We start from the raw sequence: 13,628 nt of genomic DNA, 5'->3' as shown, positions 1-13,628 counted from the left end.
GGTCAATGTCATGTCACACACAGAAAAGACAGAACAACATCTGTGATTTTATAGTTATTTTAATAACCAGGTTTACATGAACAGTCACTTGATGAACTTTTTTTTTTTTTCCCCTTAATCTCAGCTAAAATCAAAACACAGTTTTCTTCACGGTTCAAACCAAACAGCTCTTCACATTCCAGAGCCGCCTCACAGCTACCACAGATCACAGGGAGGTCACTGTCTGTCCACAGTCACCAGACACAGAACTGAACACCCGCACACCACTTTCCAAAGAGGGGACCGACCACGGATGCCGGCTGCCAGAACAGCCCAGCTGTACATCTGGGGCTCCAGCTAGACTTTTCCGGGAGAGAAGGCCTGGGGTGCTTGTGTAACTGTCGCCGTGTCGGGAAGGGTTACTCAGGGTGAGTGAAAGGCCAGGCTTAGGATGGAGGCCTTCAGAGCAGACGGTGACTCTCTGGCTGTCCTTACAAAGACAAAGGCCCAAGGATGACAGGATTTTGAAGAAAACCCATTTTCGAGATGGCTACAACCCCGCCAATTTTAGAAAATGTAGGAACAGAAGTATCTCTGCTGGGGTGACTGAATTAACAGATCCTCAAATACCTTTCAAGTACCCAAGATCGTAGCTCTCCCATACAGAACCCCAGCTGATTGCCATCTGGGTTTAGGGACAACTTGGGGAGGTTGGGGGTAGGGGAGCAGGCGGGGTATCCTTACAGGGGGGCCAGGCCAAGACAGGAGACCGCAAAAGAAAGCCTGGGAGGAAGACAGAAGACCCAGCAAGCCCTCCCAGTGAATTCTGAGAGGGCCTGACTCACTGTGGTGATCTCTTCCTAAACCCGCGTGTACGGGGCTCTTTGATGTATCTTATGGAACAGGGCAGATTGGAAGATAAAATTTAACTTAAGTAACAAGGAACCAGAAATCAAAGCCAATAGTGGAGTGTTCTTGGAATTCCCAGGAATTTCTATGCTTGGGAAGTTACTAATAGGCATGAAGAAAGGCGGGCTTTTCTAAGATCGTGTTGCCCAGCATGGAGGCATGAAGGGGCTGCTCCCCCAGCAGGGGAAGCTCGTGGAGAACAAAAGGACTGGTTGAATGTTTCATTCAGAAGTCACAAGTGCAGCCAACGGGGCCATGGAGTATTGATTTGCATGGCCAAGAGAGGTCAGGAAGGATGACTGGACTCGGGCTGGTAACAGCAGCTGATGGTACAGAAGTGCATGATCCTACTAGTTATTTATGTGTCTTTCCCTCCATCTGGTGACTGTGGCTGGTACTGCAACATATCCTAAGTCCCAGCCCAGCCAATGAGGTATATATTGTAGAACATGCTTCTGATATAACAAGCTAGCCGCCAGTCTGCACAACTGCCCCTCCCAGTTTGAAACTTTGAGTTATAAACCACATCTTTGAGTTATAAACCACGAGCTATACCTTCCCCTTCACTTACACTTCCTTAAAATAAAGGCACCATGAAAAAGCCTTAAAGATGGCAAGGTTCCTTCTTTTAAGAGGAAATCCTCTTTTTTTTTTTTTTTTTTTATAACTGTAAGAGAAATGAGCTTAGTTAGGGAGAATCTTCCTTGGCTATTTATTTCCACCCGCCTCTCCAGCCACGCATTCTCTTCTACTTAAAACCGGAGTTAGGTTTCTCCCCAACACCTGGGAGGTGTTTGAGGCCTCTCTTCAAAGGTCCGAGCACACAGGGTTACGAGTTCTACCAGCTGGATCCCAGCACAGAAGTCAGATCGCAGGTGAAATACATTTTTTTTTTCCTGCCCAGGGGCCCCTTAGTCCTACAATCTCGTCCGGTTCAGAGAACTTGTTCTGAAGTTGAGTTGGGATGGGGAGGACGTTCAGCTCTGGCAGACAAGGAAGGTGCCAGGGCTCCCTGCCAGCTTCCTTTACTCATGGGCCACATGCCACTGCCACCCACTGGGGAGGCGTGGTACCGAACAAGAGCTCCCCCCAAGGCTGTGCTGATGGCAGGGGAGACAGAAGGCCTAGCACTGAGCCCCAGAACCACGGCCACACAACACGCTCTGGGTCTATAGCTAGTTTCCCAAAGCCCTGCCTGCCTCCCACACAAGCTCGGATGGAGTTAAGGAACACCTAAGAAAATCAACTGTCAACGACAGCAGCAACCCGATTCGCCCTTGGCTGTGCCGGGGTCCAGGGAGACCAGGAGAATCAAACACTCACCCCTGGCAGTACCAGCCCTTCACACAAGACGCCAGGGGCAGGCTGCCCTCCTCGGTTTGAAAAGACGGGCGCGAAGGTGGCCACCAACGCCTGTTTCCAGGGAGGAGCTGGGTAAGCGAGGCCGCCCCGCCCCAGGGCCCGTGTGTGCCCCCAGCTGCTGCCTCTTAACAGCACCAAAGAGGCCGGTAGGGCAAGACCAGAGAAAGTTCTCTCCTCCTCTCCTTCCCGGCCAGGAAAAGAGAAGCATTGGAAAGCAGCTCTGAGAAAGAGGCCCGGCCAAGCACTGGCACGACCAAGGGGAAGCCATGGCTGAGTTTTGGTGTTTTAATAAAATGCTCAAACACATGAAATCTACTAAGAGAGGACGTGACAAAATCTGCAACCTGAAGACCCCACCTGCCTTTCCCACTGCCTCCAGGCCCTCAGGGGCCACCCTCCAAGGAAATAATGTACTTCGTTAACACAATACACAAGACCCCTATATTCACCCACCCACCACCCTCCCTGTGTTCCCCCTCCCCCAGCCCTCGAAGCTCCCCGCTTTGCTCGGGCCCCCACCACCCACTCACCCCAAATAACTGTGTCCCTCCTGTTCAGTCTCCAGACATCCAGCTTTGTCTGTCCCCTTGTCTTAAGATGCAGCACTACACACGCTCTCAACACTAGATAGCAGACCCCTTACCTTAGTGGCCTGTCTGATTGCATGCATGTAAATGGGGGAGAGGGGTCAACCAAATCAAGGCTAGGCATAAACAAAGCAATATTCGTAAAGCTAGGCAAGCGAGCGTAACATTGGAGAAACATAAGGCTTGAGGCTTATTGATTCTTTAGGTCGTAACGGTTTGGATTCGCTCTCCTTCTTAAATATCAGGTGTACCACGTTGGCTTCAAATCAATCTCTTCTTGCTTCTGCCCCTCTCTCTGGGGAGGGATTGCTTAACTCAGGGAAGTGATGTTGGAACGGCCTCCAGGGGGCGCCACGATGCGCTTGCTGGCCGAGCGGACCCCTTCATCCACTTGGGTGCCTGCATGGGCAACACATTCCCAGGGAGAGAAATCGGGAGGGGGAGGGTGTGGACAAAAGAGAAATGGGATTAATGTTAAGAGTCAACTGTTAGGTGCCTTCTGGCCTCTTCACCCAGGAATCTTCCATTTTCGTTTGGGCGGTCTTCCAGACTTTTCAGACCCGCCCTTTTGAAACCCACCCTCTGCTGGGGAAAGCCAGGTTTACATCAGGATTTCATCCTACCCCCTCCCTCCCCCCTGCATCATAACAATGGTAATAAAGGCAACGATGGGAGTGTTATGAGAAATAGCTGCTCCATTCACGTGACAAGCAACGTTTTAAGTGTTTCTCTGTTTTACTCAACTCTCCTCACTATCTTTCCAGAAATGGACTATTATCACAGGAAACACTAGTGAGTCTCTCTGTCCATTCAGAAGGAGCCGGGAAGCTTAGGGCTGAGGGGAGCCAGGGAGCAACAGGAAGAGGCAGAAACACTGGCTAAGATCTCAGCAAAGAGCATGCTGTGACCTCTGGCCATGTCACCTGAGAGCTTTCAGCCCTTTCCTTTGTCTTCCTCCCCGACCTATGTTCCCCTCACTCTTTTCTCCCCATAGCCTGCTGCTCCCCTGCTTACTTACCCCCTCTCCTGCCCTCACAGTTTTCTCTTTAAACATCTCTGTCCCTTCTTTTAAAAAAAATAATATTACTTTATTGATTTTTTACAGAGAGGAGGGGAGAGGGATATAAAGTTAGAAACATCGACCAGCTGCCTCCTGCACACCTCCTACTGGGGATATGTCCACAACCAAGGTACATGCCCTTGACCAGAATCGAATCTGGGGCCCTTGAGTCCGCAGGCCGATGCTCTATCCACTAAGCCAAACCGGTTAGGGCGTCTGTCCCTTCTTGTTATCCTGCTTCCCTCACATTTAAATTGTTCGTCATAGAGATGCTAACCTACATTTATTTTTTCGCAATTTAAGAGGACTGGTTGTGGAGGAATTGAATCATTATTTCGTATTTATATTAGGCAGTTCTTAAAGAACAGGTAAGATTTCTGATATGGTTGCCCCAGGGTAAGTGTCTAATCAGCAGCGGCTGCTGCTAGCTTGATTACTAGTACGAGGAAAGGCGGAATAAAAATCCTGGGTCTGAAGAAGCTATTGCAATTTGAGCATAAAAAGGATCTGAGCTCTCTTTTCACCTGGGCACATTGCACTGCTCTCACAGTCTAACGTAGAAAATCACTATAAATTCACCACCCATTCTCCCCCACCAGGTGTGAGCGCGGAGCAGAAATGGTGTCATTTAAGTCTGACCTTGAGCCTGATTGAGTCTCATCTTGCTTTCTTGGCAGGATTTATTTATTGATTCAGCACAAACCATCCTTCTTGCCCAGCAACCTGTCCCCTAGAAGGTGGTCTGGGTTGGCTCTAAGGACCACCGTTAGCTTTCTTCTCCCTCTCTCCTCCCTCTCTCACTAATGATCACCATCAGCTTTTCCAACTCACCTGACAGGCTAAATCCCGACTGGTGGAGGTTCCTCACAGGCGGGGTTGGCCGAGTTGGGGAGCCCCGGGTGGAGCCTGCGGGGGTGCCCCCCTTGGGCGTGGTGGTCAGGTCAAACACCGGGCCATCATACATGCCCCTCGGGACGGCGTGCAGGTCAGCCATCTGCGGCAGAGAAAGCATGTCACCATCTGTTCCTGTAACAGCTAAGGGTCTGTTCTAGGCGGCACAAACATATCAGTGCATTAAGTGTATGCAGTGGGAACCAAGAGAAAAATGTTATTTGAAGGAGAGGAGGAGTATAAAATTAAGGGGGGTGTATGATAGAATGCTGATGAAAGAGGTAGGTGAAAGGTTCTCTAAGAGTGACCTTTGATCTTAAGGATCCAAGAAGCTTGTATGAACTCTGGTTAAGGGAGGGAGGAGGCTGGGGGTACAGAGGTGTGGTGTGGAGGGTAGTGTTCCCAGCAGAGGAAACGGATGGCGGAAACATGAAATGGAAGAACCACCTGTTCGGCCATAGCAGAGCAGGTGGGAAGGGTGGTTCAAACTCCAGGCTCCCAGGGCTGGTCTAACCCTGCCGTGTGGAGCCCTCACTTACCTAAAAGTGACTTGAGACTCTAGGGGGTAGGATGGGGAGCTGAAAAGACAGAGTTATGGGCCTTACCCCTAGATCCACCAGGGATGCTCTGCTTGTAATGTGTAGGTAGGTAGATGGATAGATATATGTGTATATATGTCTGTCTGTCTAGCTAGCTATTAAATCAGAAATATAAGATTTTATTTGATGCATAGAACCAGCTAGAAGAATTATAAACATGTGCCCCCATGGACCAGCCCTGGACAGAATGGGACAGGAATAGGTGTGGATTCCTGGTTCTTGTTGTAAGCGTTAGAGAGTTAAATTATTAAATATATATAATTTAGAATTATAACAATTGTAAATTATTTTAAAGAAAAGCACTATGAAATGGGGGAAAATCATTTGAAAAAACCTTTCTTTGACCAAAACGTTTGAAGACCCCTTTCTGTGTGCACTAAATCAGAGCACATGTCCCCGGAAGAGACGGACACTGTGCATCTCTTTGGTGAGGTCTGAGTGCAGCGTCCCCTCCCGATCCAGGGTTACTGTCCCCGTGGTGCCTGGACAGGACTCAGCCCCTCCCACCTCACCGGGCTCCCGGCCTCCTCACCTTCCTCCGGGCTTTGATGCGCTTGTACACGTAGTCGGAGAAGGGGCTGCAGGGGGTGAAGCGTCCGGCCCCCTGGGTCACGTGCAGGCTGCCGTCCTCCAGCATGATCTTGCCCTGGCAGATGACCACCAGGGGAGCCCCACGCAGCTCCATGCCTTCAAAGATGTTGTACTCTGCAGCCTGGAGGCAGGGCAGGGGCACGGCCATGGGTACGGGCATGGGAGGGGGAGAAAGGCAATGTGGTCCTCATGTGCTTTTGACCCTGCCTTCGGGGGGCTAGGACTGGCCAGGTAAGCCAGGAAAAGCCTACAACGCATCCACAAGGGCTTAGTGGGTAGAGGAGATAGAAGCTCTCCAAGTATAAGCTGGAATTCCTAGTAAAGAGAAGCACGCAGTCCTTACTAAGTTCCCCATGGAGGAAGTAAATTTTGTCACTGTCAGTGTTCACGGAGAAGCTGGATAAGTATCAGGGAAACTGTACTTGGGTGGCCTTGAATTGGTGGGTAGGTAGGTGGATCACATGACCCTTAGGCCCCTGCTAGCTTGAAATGAAATGTAATAGGACACAATGTCTGACAAAGGCCATTCCCACCAACCAATGGGATTTCTCCCTACCTCCTTCATTTATTCAACTAGTGCAAGGCATCACTGCACAGTGGTTAAGGGCATCCATTCAGAGCCAGGTTGTCTGGGTTTGAATTCTAGCTTCATTTTCTTGGGGCCTAAATTATTTAATCCCTCAGCACCTCCATTTCCTTATCTACAAAATGAGGATAATGACAGTGCCTGCCCATGGAAGACTGCTGGGGAGATTGAATGGATGACAAGCACAGTGCCTGAAACATAGGTGCTGAAAAAATATGAGCTATTTTTACTTTATTAACAAGTATGAAGCCGTTGTCCTCAAGGTACTGGGAATTACCTTCCACCTGAAAACTCCTCCTGATGATGTCATCAATGCTGGTCACACACACACACATACACTGCCCCCATTCTTTTTCCTTCTAGGCACAAGGCACCACTGCATTTCCTGCCCTCCAGGAGGAAACTGTGGCTACAGGACTGGCTTTGCCCAATGCAGCATGACAGGAAGTGACATGTTGGGAGTGACATGTTGGGAAAGCTTTCGGAGACACATGTGGAGATGACATCTCTATGGGCCTCCATCCCCCAGTGACTATGGTAGGCAGAGCCCTTCTGCTGACTCATGTTGGAAGGCGGGAATGAGAACTAAACTGCTGAGATTGGAAGTCACTGAGAACTCGGGACGGTTTGTTATTGGAACACATCCTGGTCTAACTACCCTGGCACACCACATGCACACATCTCTCCCGACCAATTCCCTGCACGCATTCCCCACCCCGACCCACGCCTGCCGGCTCCAGCCTCACCGACTGGTGGTTCTTGGCAGAGACGATCTTTACGGCATCTGGATCCCAGATCACCAGGTCGCTGTCGGAACCCACAGATATTCTTCCCTTGCGGGGGTACAGGTTGAAGATCTTTGCAGCATTTGTGCTCGTCACAGCCACAAACTGGTTTTCATCCATTTTCCCTGTGGCCTATGGAAATATATATATATATATATATATTTTATTGTCAATGCAGGGCTTCTAAGCTCAGAGCAGGGTGACCACAAAGGCCCCAAAATACAAACAGGAGCCTTTAACATTGTGAGCTCAGAACCATACCCAGCAAGCTTCCAGAACCGGCTGGGCTGTCAGGGTAGCCAGGCAAAGCGATTAAGCACAAGGCTCAAGAGGGAAGTTACTGCTCCCGGAGTATGCCCTTCTTTTCTCTGGTTATGTGCGTACATTTATTCCTTTTACCCCTTTTAATTCCAATAGGTTGTAGAGAGTTCACACTAAAAACAAAGTGACGATGAGCCCATTTTTTAAATATGTGTTTGTATTTGCACACACATCGGGTAACTATGGAAGAACCTCACCCAAATGATAACAGTGGTTATCCCTGAGGAGTGGAATTTATGAGTAATTTTTGTTTTCTTTCATGAATGTGATTTTTTTTTCCCCAGTGGTTTCCAAGTATTCTTTATCAAGAAGGTACTATGTTGGTAATTTTTAAACAATTAAAATTTTAACAATTCTAGATAGTGCCAAGATAAACACATACATACACTCACAAATACATAACAATGTAAAAAAATAAAATAAAATCTAAGTATGTAAGAGAAGAGACAAAACTATTTATCCTTTCTCTCTTCTCAAAACAAAAGGCCCAGGTATGAAAAAAAGAATTTAGCTTAAAATCTAGCTTCCTGGTAGCCAAAAAGACAAGGGAAACTTGGTGGATAGAAAAATGAGGCATCAGATCATATACACCCTATTGGGCTCTGAAATGAGTGTCTCTAGAGTTTTTAAAACAGAACAGAGGGACATGACAAGTGTAAAATATTCATCACTAATTTTACCGAAATCTTTGAGAGCACTTTCATTTGCATGGCTATTCTTTTGGCAGCGTAGATAATGTTCACAAGGCAAATGAAACCAGGCCCTTTTGCCAGAAGACACGGACACACGGCCTGGCCACCCTCCCATGACCGGATCCTTACCACAGCCTTGTCCCAGATGACAGACATCCGCTCCTCCACCCCATTGGTGCCTTCAGGAATGGCCGTGAAGTTGTCCTTCCCGATGGCTTTCTGGGCAGTGCTGAAGGTGCAATGGGCACTGCCAGAGAGCTGCAGGTCCCCGCTGGCAAGGGAGGAAAGCTCCGTGTGAATGGGACAGGTGGCCCAGACTCAAGTGTCTAGGGTTAGCGTTTGGTGTGCCATGACCTGAGTTTGAAACCTTCCCTTTACCTCTTGCCAACTATGTGAACTTGGGTGAATGTCTTCCCCACCCTGGGACTTGGTTACCCCATGTATAAAAGGGTGGGATTAGATCATCTCTTGTGTAACAAAACAGAGGGGACCCAAATGAGGAAGGGCCTGATTTGCAGGGAGAAGCAGCAAACAAGTCCCCTATAATTTGGGGCTAGGTGGTCATCATGACCAGCTGTTCAAATTTCGGCAAATAATTTACTCAGCTGGTTAATCTGTAAAATGGTTATGAAAGTCCCTCACTCATCAAGTTATAAGGAACAATGAGATCATGTGTGTGGTCTCACCCTAGAGCCTGGCACACAAAACACATGAACTGCTGTCACCATTAGAAGTGGGTAATTACTGTAGTATTTTTACAAGTGCAATGGGGACGAGCCTGTTGTCTGCCCTCCAGATTGCAGGGGAATTCTCACTGCAGACCCAAGTCCAGCTGCTGGATGGGCTGCCCTAGGCCTCGTCCCACCTGCCCAGGGATGTTTCCATGCAACGCCAGCTGCTTGCCATTCTGCACCAACCTGGCCAGCAAGGAGTTGATGTAGTCAGGAGTGGTCGGGTCAGGACTCAGAGGTGGGGATGTCACAAACGCAGCTGCCTTCGCCCAGTTCTTGCTCCAGTAATGGGTTCCATCTGTACCAAGGCTGGCAGTGATGGGCTCTCCAAACACCACGTTTCCTACGAGGGGTAGGCAAAGGGTTTGCATAAGGTACTGCTTTCTGGGCACGTCTTAGATAATCATAACTTCTTTGCCTACTCAAGGCTATGGCTCTGGAATCAGACAGGTCCAGGTTCAAGTCCACATACCCAGCTTTTCTAAGCCTCTGCTTTTCTAGCTAAGTGGGAAGGGGTGAAGGGGAAGAATTCCTCAGATTACAAGAAGCCACTGCTTGCAAGATACAGTATTAATTCTCTAAATTTTGAGGCAAATTAAAATGGAAAGCAAAAGAAATATATATATATATAATTGATTATAAGATTCACCCTCATTTCAGAAATATTAAAATGTGACCCGGCCGGCGTGATTCAGTGGTTGAGCATCAACCTATGAACCAGGAGGCCATGGTTTGACTCCCAGTCAGGGCACATGCCAAGGTTGGGGGCTCAATCCCCAGAGTGGGACATGCAAGAGGCATCCAATCAATGATTCTCTCTCATCATTGATGTTTCTATCTCTCTCTTCCTTCCTCTCTGAAATCAATAACATATATATATATATATGTATGTATTAAAATGTAGAATAGTCCCATCCTGCAATTGATGAAACTAAATAATGTCTACTTCCCAATCTTGTGAAAATAAAAGGATTTGGCATGAACAAAATGTCTGCCACAAAGGATATGCCCAATAAATCTCATTTCTTTTTTCTTTTTTTAAATATATTTTATTGATTTTCTTACAGAGAGGAAGGGAGAGAGATAGAGAGCCAGAAACATCGATGAGAGAGAAACATCGACCAGCTGCCTCTTGCACACCCCCTACCGGGGATGTGCCCACAACCAAGGTACATGCCCTTGACCGGAATCGAACCTGGGACCTTTCAGTCCACAGACCGACACTCTACCACTGAGCCAAACCGGTTTTGGCTAAATCTCATTTCTTTATACCTCCTCCTCCTTCCCACTGTAGGGCTCCAAAGCCCCAAATGTGTCCACGTCACTGGGAACAGCTAGATCCTGCTGCTCCAAGGACATGTATTGGTTCCACAAAGTAAAACGCACCCCATGGATTAGAGGCTCTCATGATCTTTCCCATCATGTCTACTACTCCCTAACCCAAGGCAAGGAATGATTTGCTCAAGGACCCCCAATAATGTGGGGCACATCAAAGATGAGGCTCGCTTCTTGGTCCCTATGTCTGGAATTAGGGACTTAACTACAAATCAAGGAGAAGAAGGATATTGGGAAATACACTGATCTAAGCTCCTGTCCGACTTCTTAAAGAAGGGATGATGAGCCGAAACTGGTTTGGCTCAATGGATAGAGCGTCGGCTTGGGGACTGAAGGACCCGGGTTCGATTCCGGTCAAGGGCATGTACCTTGGTTGAGGGCATATCTCCAGTAGGGGGTGTGCAAGAGGCAGCTGATCGATGGCTCTCTCTCATCGATGTTTCTAACTCTCTATCTCTCTCACTTCCTCTTTGTACAAAATCAATAAAATATATTTTAAAAAAAAAGAAGGGATGATGATACAGAGGGCAAATGCAGAAGACAAATACAGAAGGTGGATTGGTACCAAGATTCTCTGAACCAGGATCCTGGGCTAGAGGTGGCCTGCATTGCCCTGGACTTCTTTAGTTTCGGTTCTTCATCTTCATCATCTACATCAGGTTCCCCACAAGGTTGAAGTTCAGCAAGGCTCTAATGGCCAGGATTATAAATTGGTGTTTGCCTTGCTCCAACTGTTATCAGTTGATTTTATTTGACTGAAATTCTGCATTAGGAAGAATTCTAATAATGCTTCTGGCTTCACCAGAAAAGACTCAGGATCCATTAGTGATGTCTGCCCTGGGCAAAAGAAGGAAGCAATGGCAACGATTCATACAGGAGTAGGCAAAAGTAGGTTTACAGTCATGAGTAATATGTTTTTATGTTAATAAAGCTACTGTGGTAATCATAAGCTGCATGTCTTTGTCCACAGGAGAAACTGTAAATCTACCTTTGCCAACCCCTGTATCTGACATCCCAGCTCTTTGGGATGACGGTAAAAAAGGATCCGCACATGACTAATCAGAATTTCAAGGGCTTTCCGAAAATATTTACCAAACTGAAGCACACAGGGCCACAAAGAAACTAAGAAATGAAAGCCAATGCAAGCACTCAAGTACCATAGAGAGAAATGACAACTTTAAAAGTGGAAGGACCCTCCCTTTACACTATTTATAGACGGAAGAGTAGGATAATTAAAGATTGGCATTATACCTGGGTTTGGATACTAGCTCTCCAAACTGGGAGAGAGCTGGACAAGGTGAGCTGCAATTTCCTTTTCTGAAACTGGGAGTAGAAATGCCTATTTCTCAGCGTTCTTTGAGAATTTTACATCATAATTAATTTAAAGTGCAAGCATGCCTCATTTTACTGCACTTTGCAAATACTGTGTTTTTTGACAAATTGAAGGCAAAAGCCTCCACTAGCAAAACGATTATGACTTGATGTCTCAGAGGATGGTTAGCAATTTTTAGCAATAAAGTATTTTAAATTAGTGCATGTACATTGCTTTTTAGATATGCTATTGCACACTCAATAGGCTAGTGTAAATATAACTTTTATATATACACTGAGAAACCGAAAATTCATGTTTAATCTGCTTTATTGCGACATTTGCTTTATTGAGGTGGTTGGGAACCAAATCTGCAACATCTTGGGGGTATGTCTGTACTAGTATTTATCTCAGTTGGTCTTCATAAACTGTAGATCCCTGATATTAATTCTAAGCAGCAATGCTGAGCTGCTAAAGAGCACTTGGTGATGGAACACACGGGGCTTAGAGAGTAACCTGCTCAGCAGGGAGGAGGGGACCCTGCTACCCTGTCTTCCTGTCCAAAAGCCCTTGACTCTCTCCCAGGGAATGACAGCTCATGCGAGGCTTATTGGCTTCAATCTCAGCAGCCATTTTTTTTTGTCACTGGAATAATGTAACCCTTCTACCCTAGAGACACAATGTCCTTGTTTTGTAGGCGAATCATGAGCCAAAAGGCCAAGGGTGAGGAATTTTTCCACATGAGGTTTAAAACAAAACCCAGTATATCATGAAACACTGTCCTGGGCCCTCCAGGTCATCCTGAGAATGGATCCCAGGCAGGACACAGCCATCGGCAGAAGGTGCCAGTACAAGGATGGCTATGGTAGTGGGTCATGGGAAGAGGTGTGTGTGTGTGTGTGTGTGTGTGTGTGTGTGTGTGTGTGTGTGTAGGGGGGGAGGGGTCACCCAGTGCTCTTTTTTTTCTTTTTCTTTTTTTTTGCCTTTCTCCAAGAATGGATACGGAAAATGGGGCTGCTTTTATGGTTCTCGCCCGATGACTCATCCCCAGTGGGGCCACCATGCTATGTCATGTGGAGACACTGAAAAGCTGAGAGAAGAAATAGCAGGCTTACCGGGAGCAGAGCAAGGCAGGAGGTACCCAGAACCTGCCAGCTAGAAAGACCGTCTAGACAATTAGGACCATGCCCTTCCCTTTGCCAGAGGCCATGCAGCCGAGCACAGCCGTCAGTCAGCTGGACTATTTTCAGCCATCCTGCTCCCTCACATCTGGAGCGTCACAGACCGGTTCTGAGTCTGGTAGATGACTCACTCACTGTGGGTCTCTCCACTCCCAGAACAGCCACAGCTCCCCGTGGTCACAATCACACCACTGGGCCTGGTACATCTTCGCTCCCAACCAAACACAGAGCCCCACACCTCCAGTCCCTCAACTGCTGTTCACAAGTGAGCCCATTAGTCTCCCAGTAAGGACAAGAATGCAAAGCAGAAAAGAAAGCTTTGAAATGAGAGGGAACTTTAGCTTAGCACAAGGTGAGCGAATGATGTCCACGTTAACAGCGATGGAGGAGAGTGGCTGCAGGCAGTAGGGAAGGAGCCTGGGTCAGAAGGTCATGCCACCCATTCAACCCCTTTTTGAAAATAACTTGTGTTGCCCTGTGGGGCTCAGGGGTAGGACCCTGCCCTCGGCCCTGCCAATCAATTACACCATCCAGAGCAGATACTGGATCAGGGGTGAGGCCATCACAGTCCGGAGGACTTGGGCTTGACCTGTTGGAAGACAACAGGCATTTATTCTTGTCACTATTCATACTGAAAATAAGGCCACCAGACCCAAGATAGGCGAGTGACAGAACCCTGATCCCATTGTTTAGCCCCTTTGCTGTGGCCA

General features: G+C 47.7%; 1 protein-coding gene across 2 annotated transcripts in view; it reads right to left on the bottom strand.

Annotated features, from left to right (window-relative positions):
• Window positions 1-2,521: 2,521 nt before the first annotated feature.
• Window positions 2,522-13,628, bottom strand: part of DPYSL3 (dihydropyrimidinase like 3) — a 102,905-nt gene continuing 91,798 nt past the window's right edge. For both annotated transcript variants that reach the window (XM_084883704.1, XM_084883705.1), the window contains exons 9-14: window positions 9,280-9,436; window positions 8,492-8,633; window positions 7,311-7,481; window positions 5,920-6,099; window positions 4,729-4,891; window positions 2,522-3,236 (exon numbers count right to left, since the gene is read on the bottom strand). In XM_084883704.1, the coding sequence (XP_084739830.1) occupies window positions 3,148-3,236; window positions 4,729-4,891; window positions 5,920-6,099; window positions 7,311-7,481; window positions 8,492-8,633; window positions 9,280-9,436 (902 nt within the window). In that variant the 3' untranslated portion in view covers window positions 2,522-3,147. The remainder of the gene's footprint in view (window positions 3,237-4,728; window positions 4,892-5,919; window positions 6,100-7,310; window positions 7,482-8,491; window positions 8,634-9,279; window positions 9,437-13,628) is intronic.

Source organism: Pipistrellus hanaki (assembly GCF_964339955.1).
Source record: "Pipistrellus hanaki genome assembly, chromosome: 5".
In the NCBI taxonomy this organism is placed as follows: domain Eukaryota; kingdom Metazoa; phylum Chordata; class Mammalia; order Chiroptera; family Vespertilionidae; genus Pipistrellus; species Pipistrellus hanaki.
The sequence above is the reverse complement of the archived record's forward strand: the minus strand, read 5'-3'. Positions and strand labels throughout refer to the sequence as shown.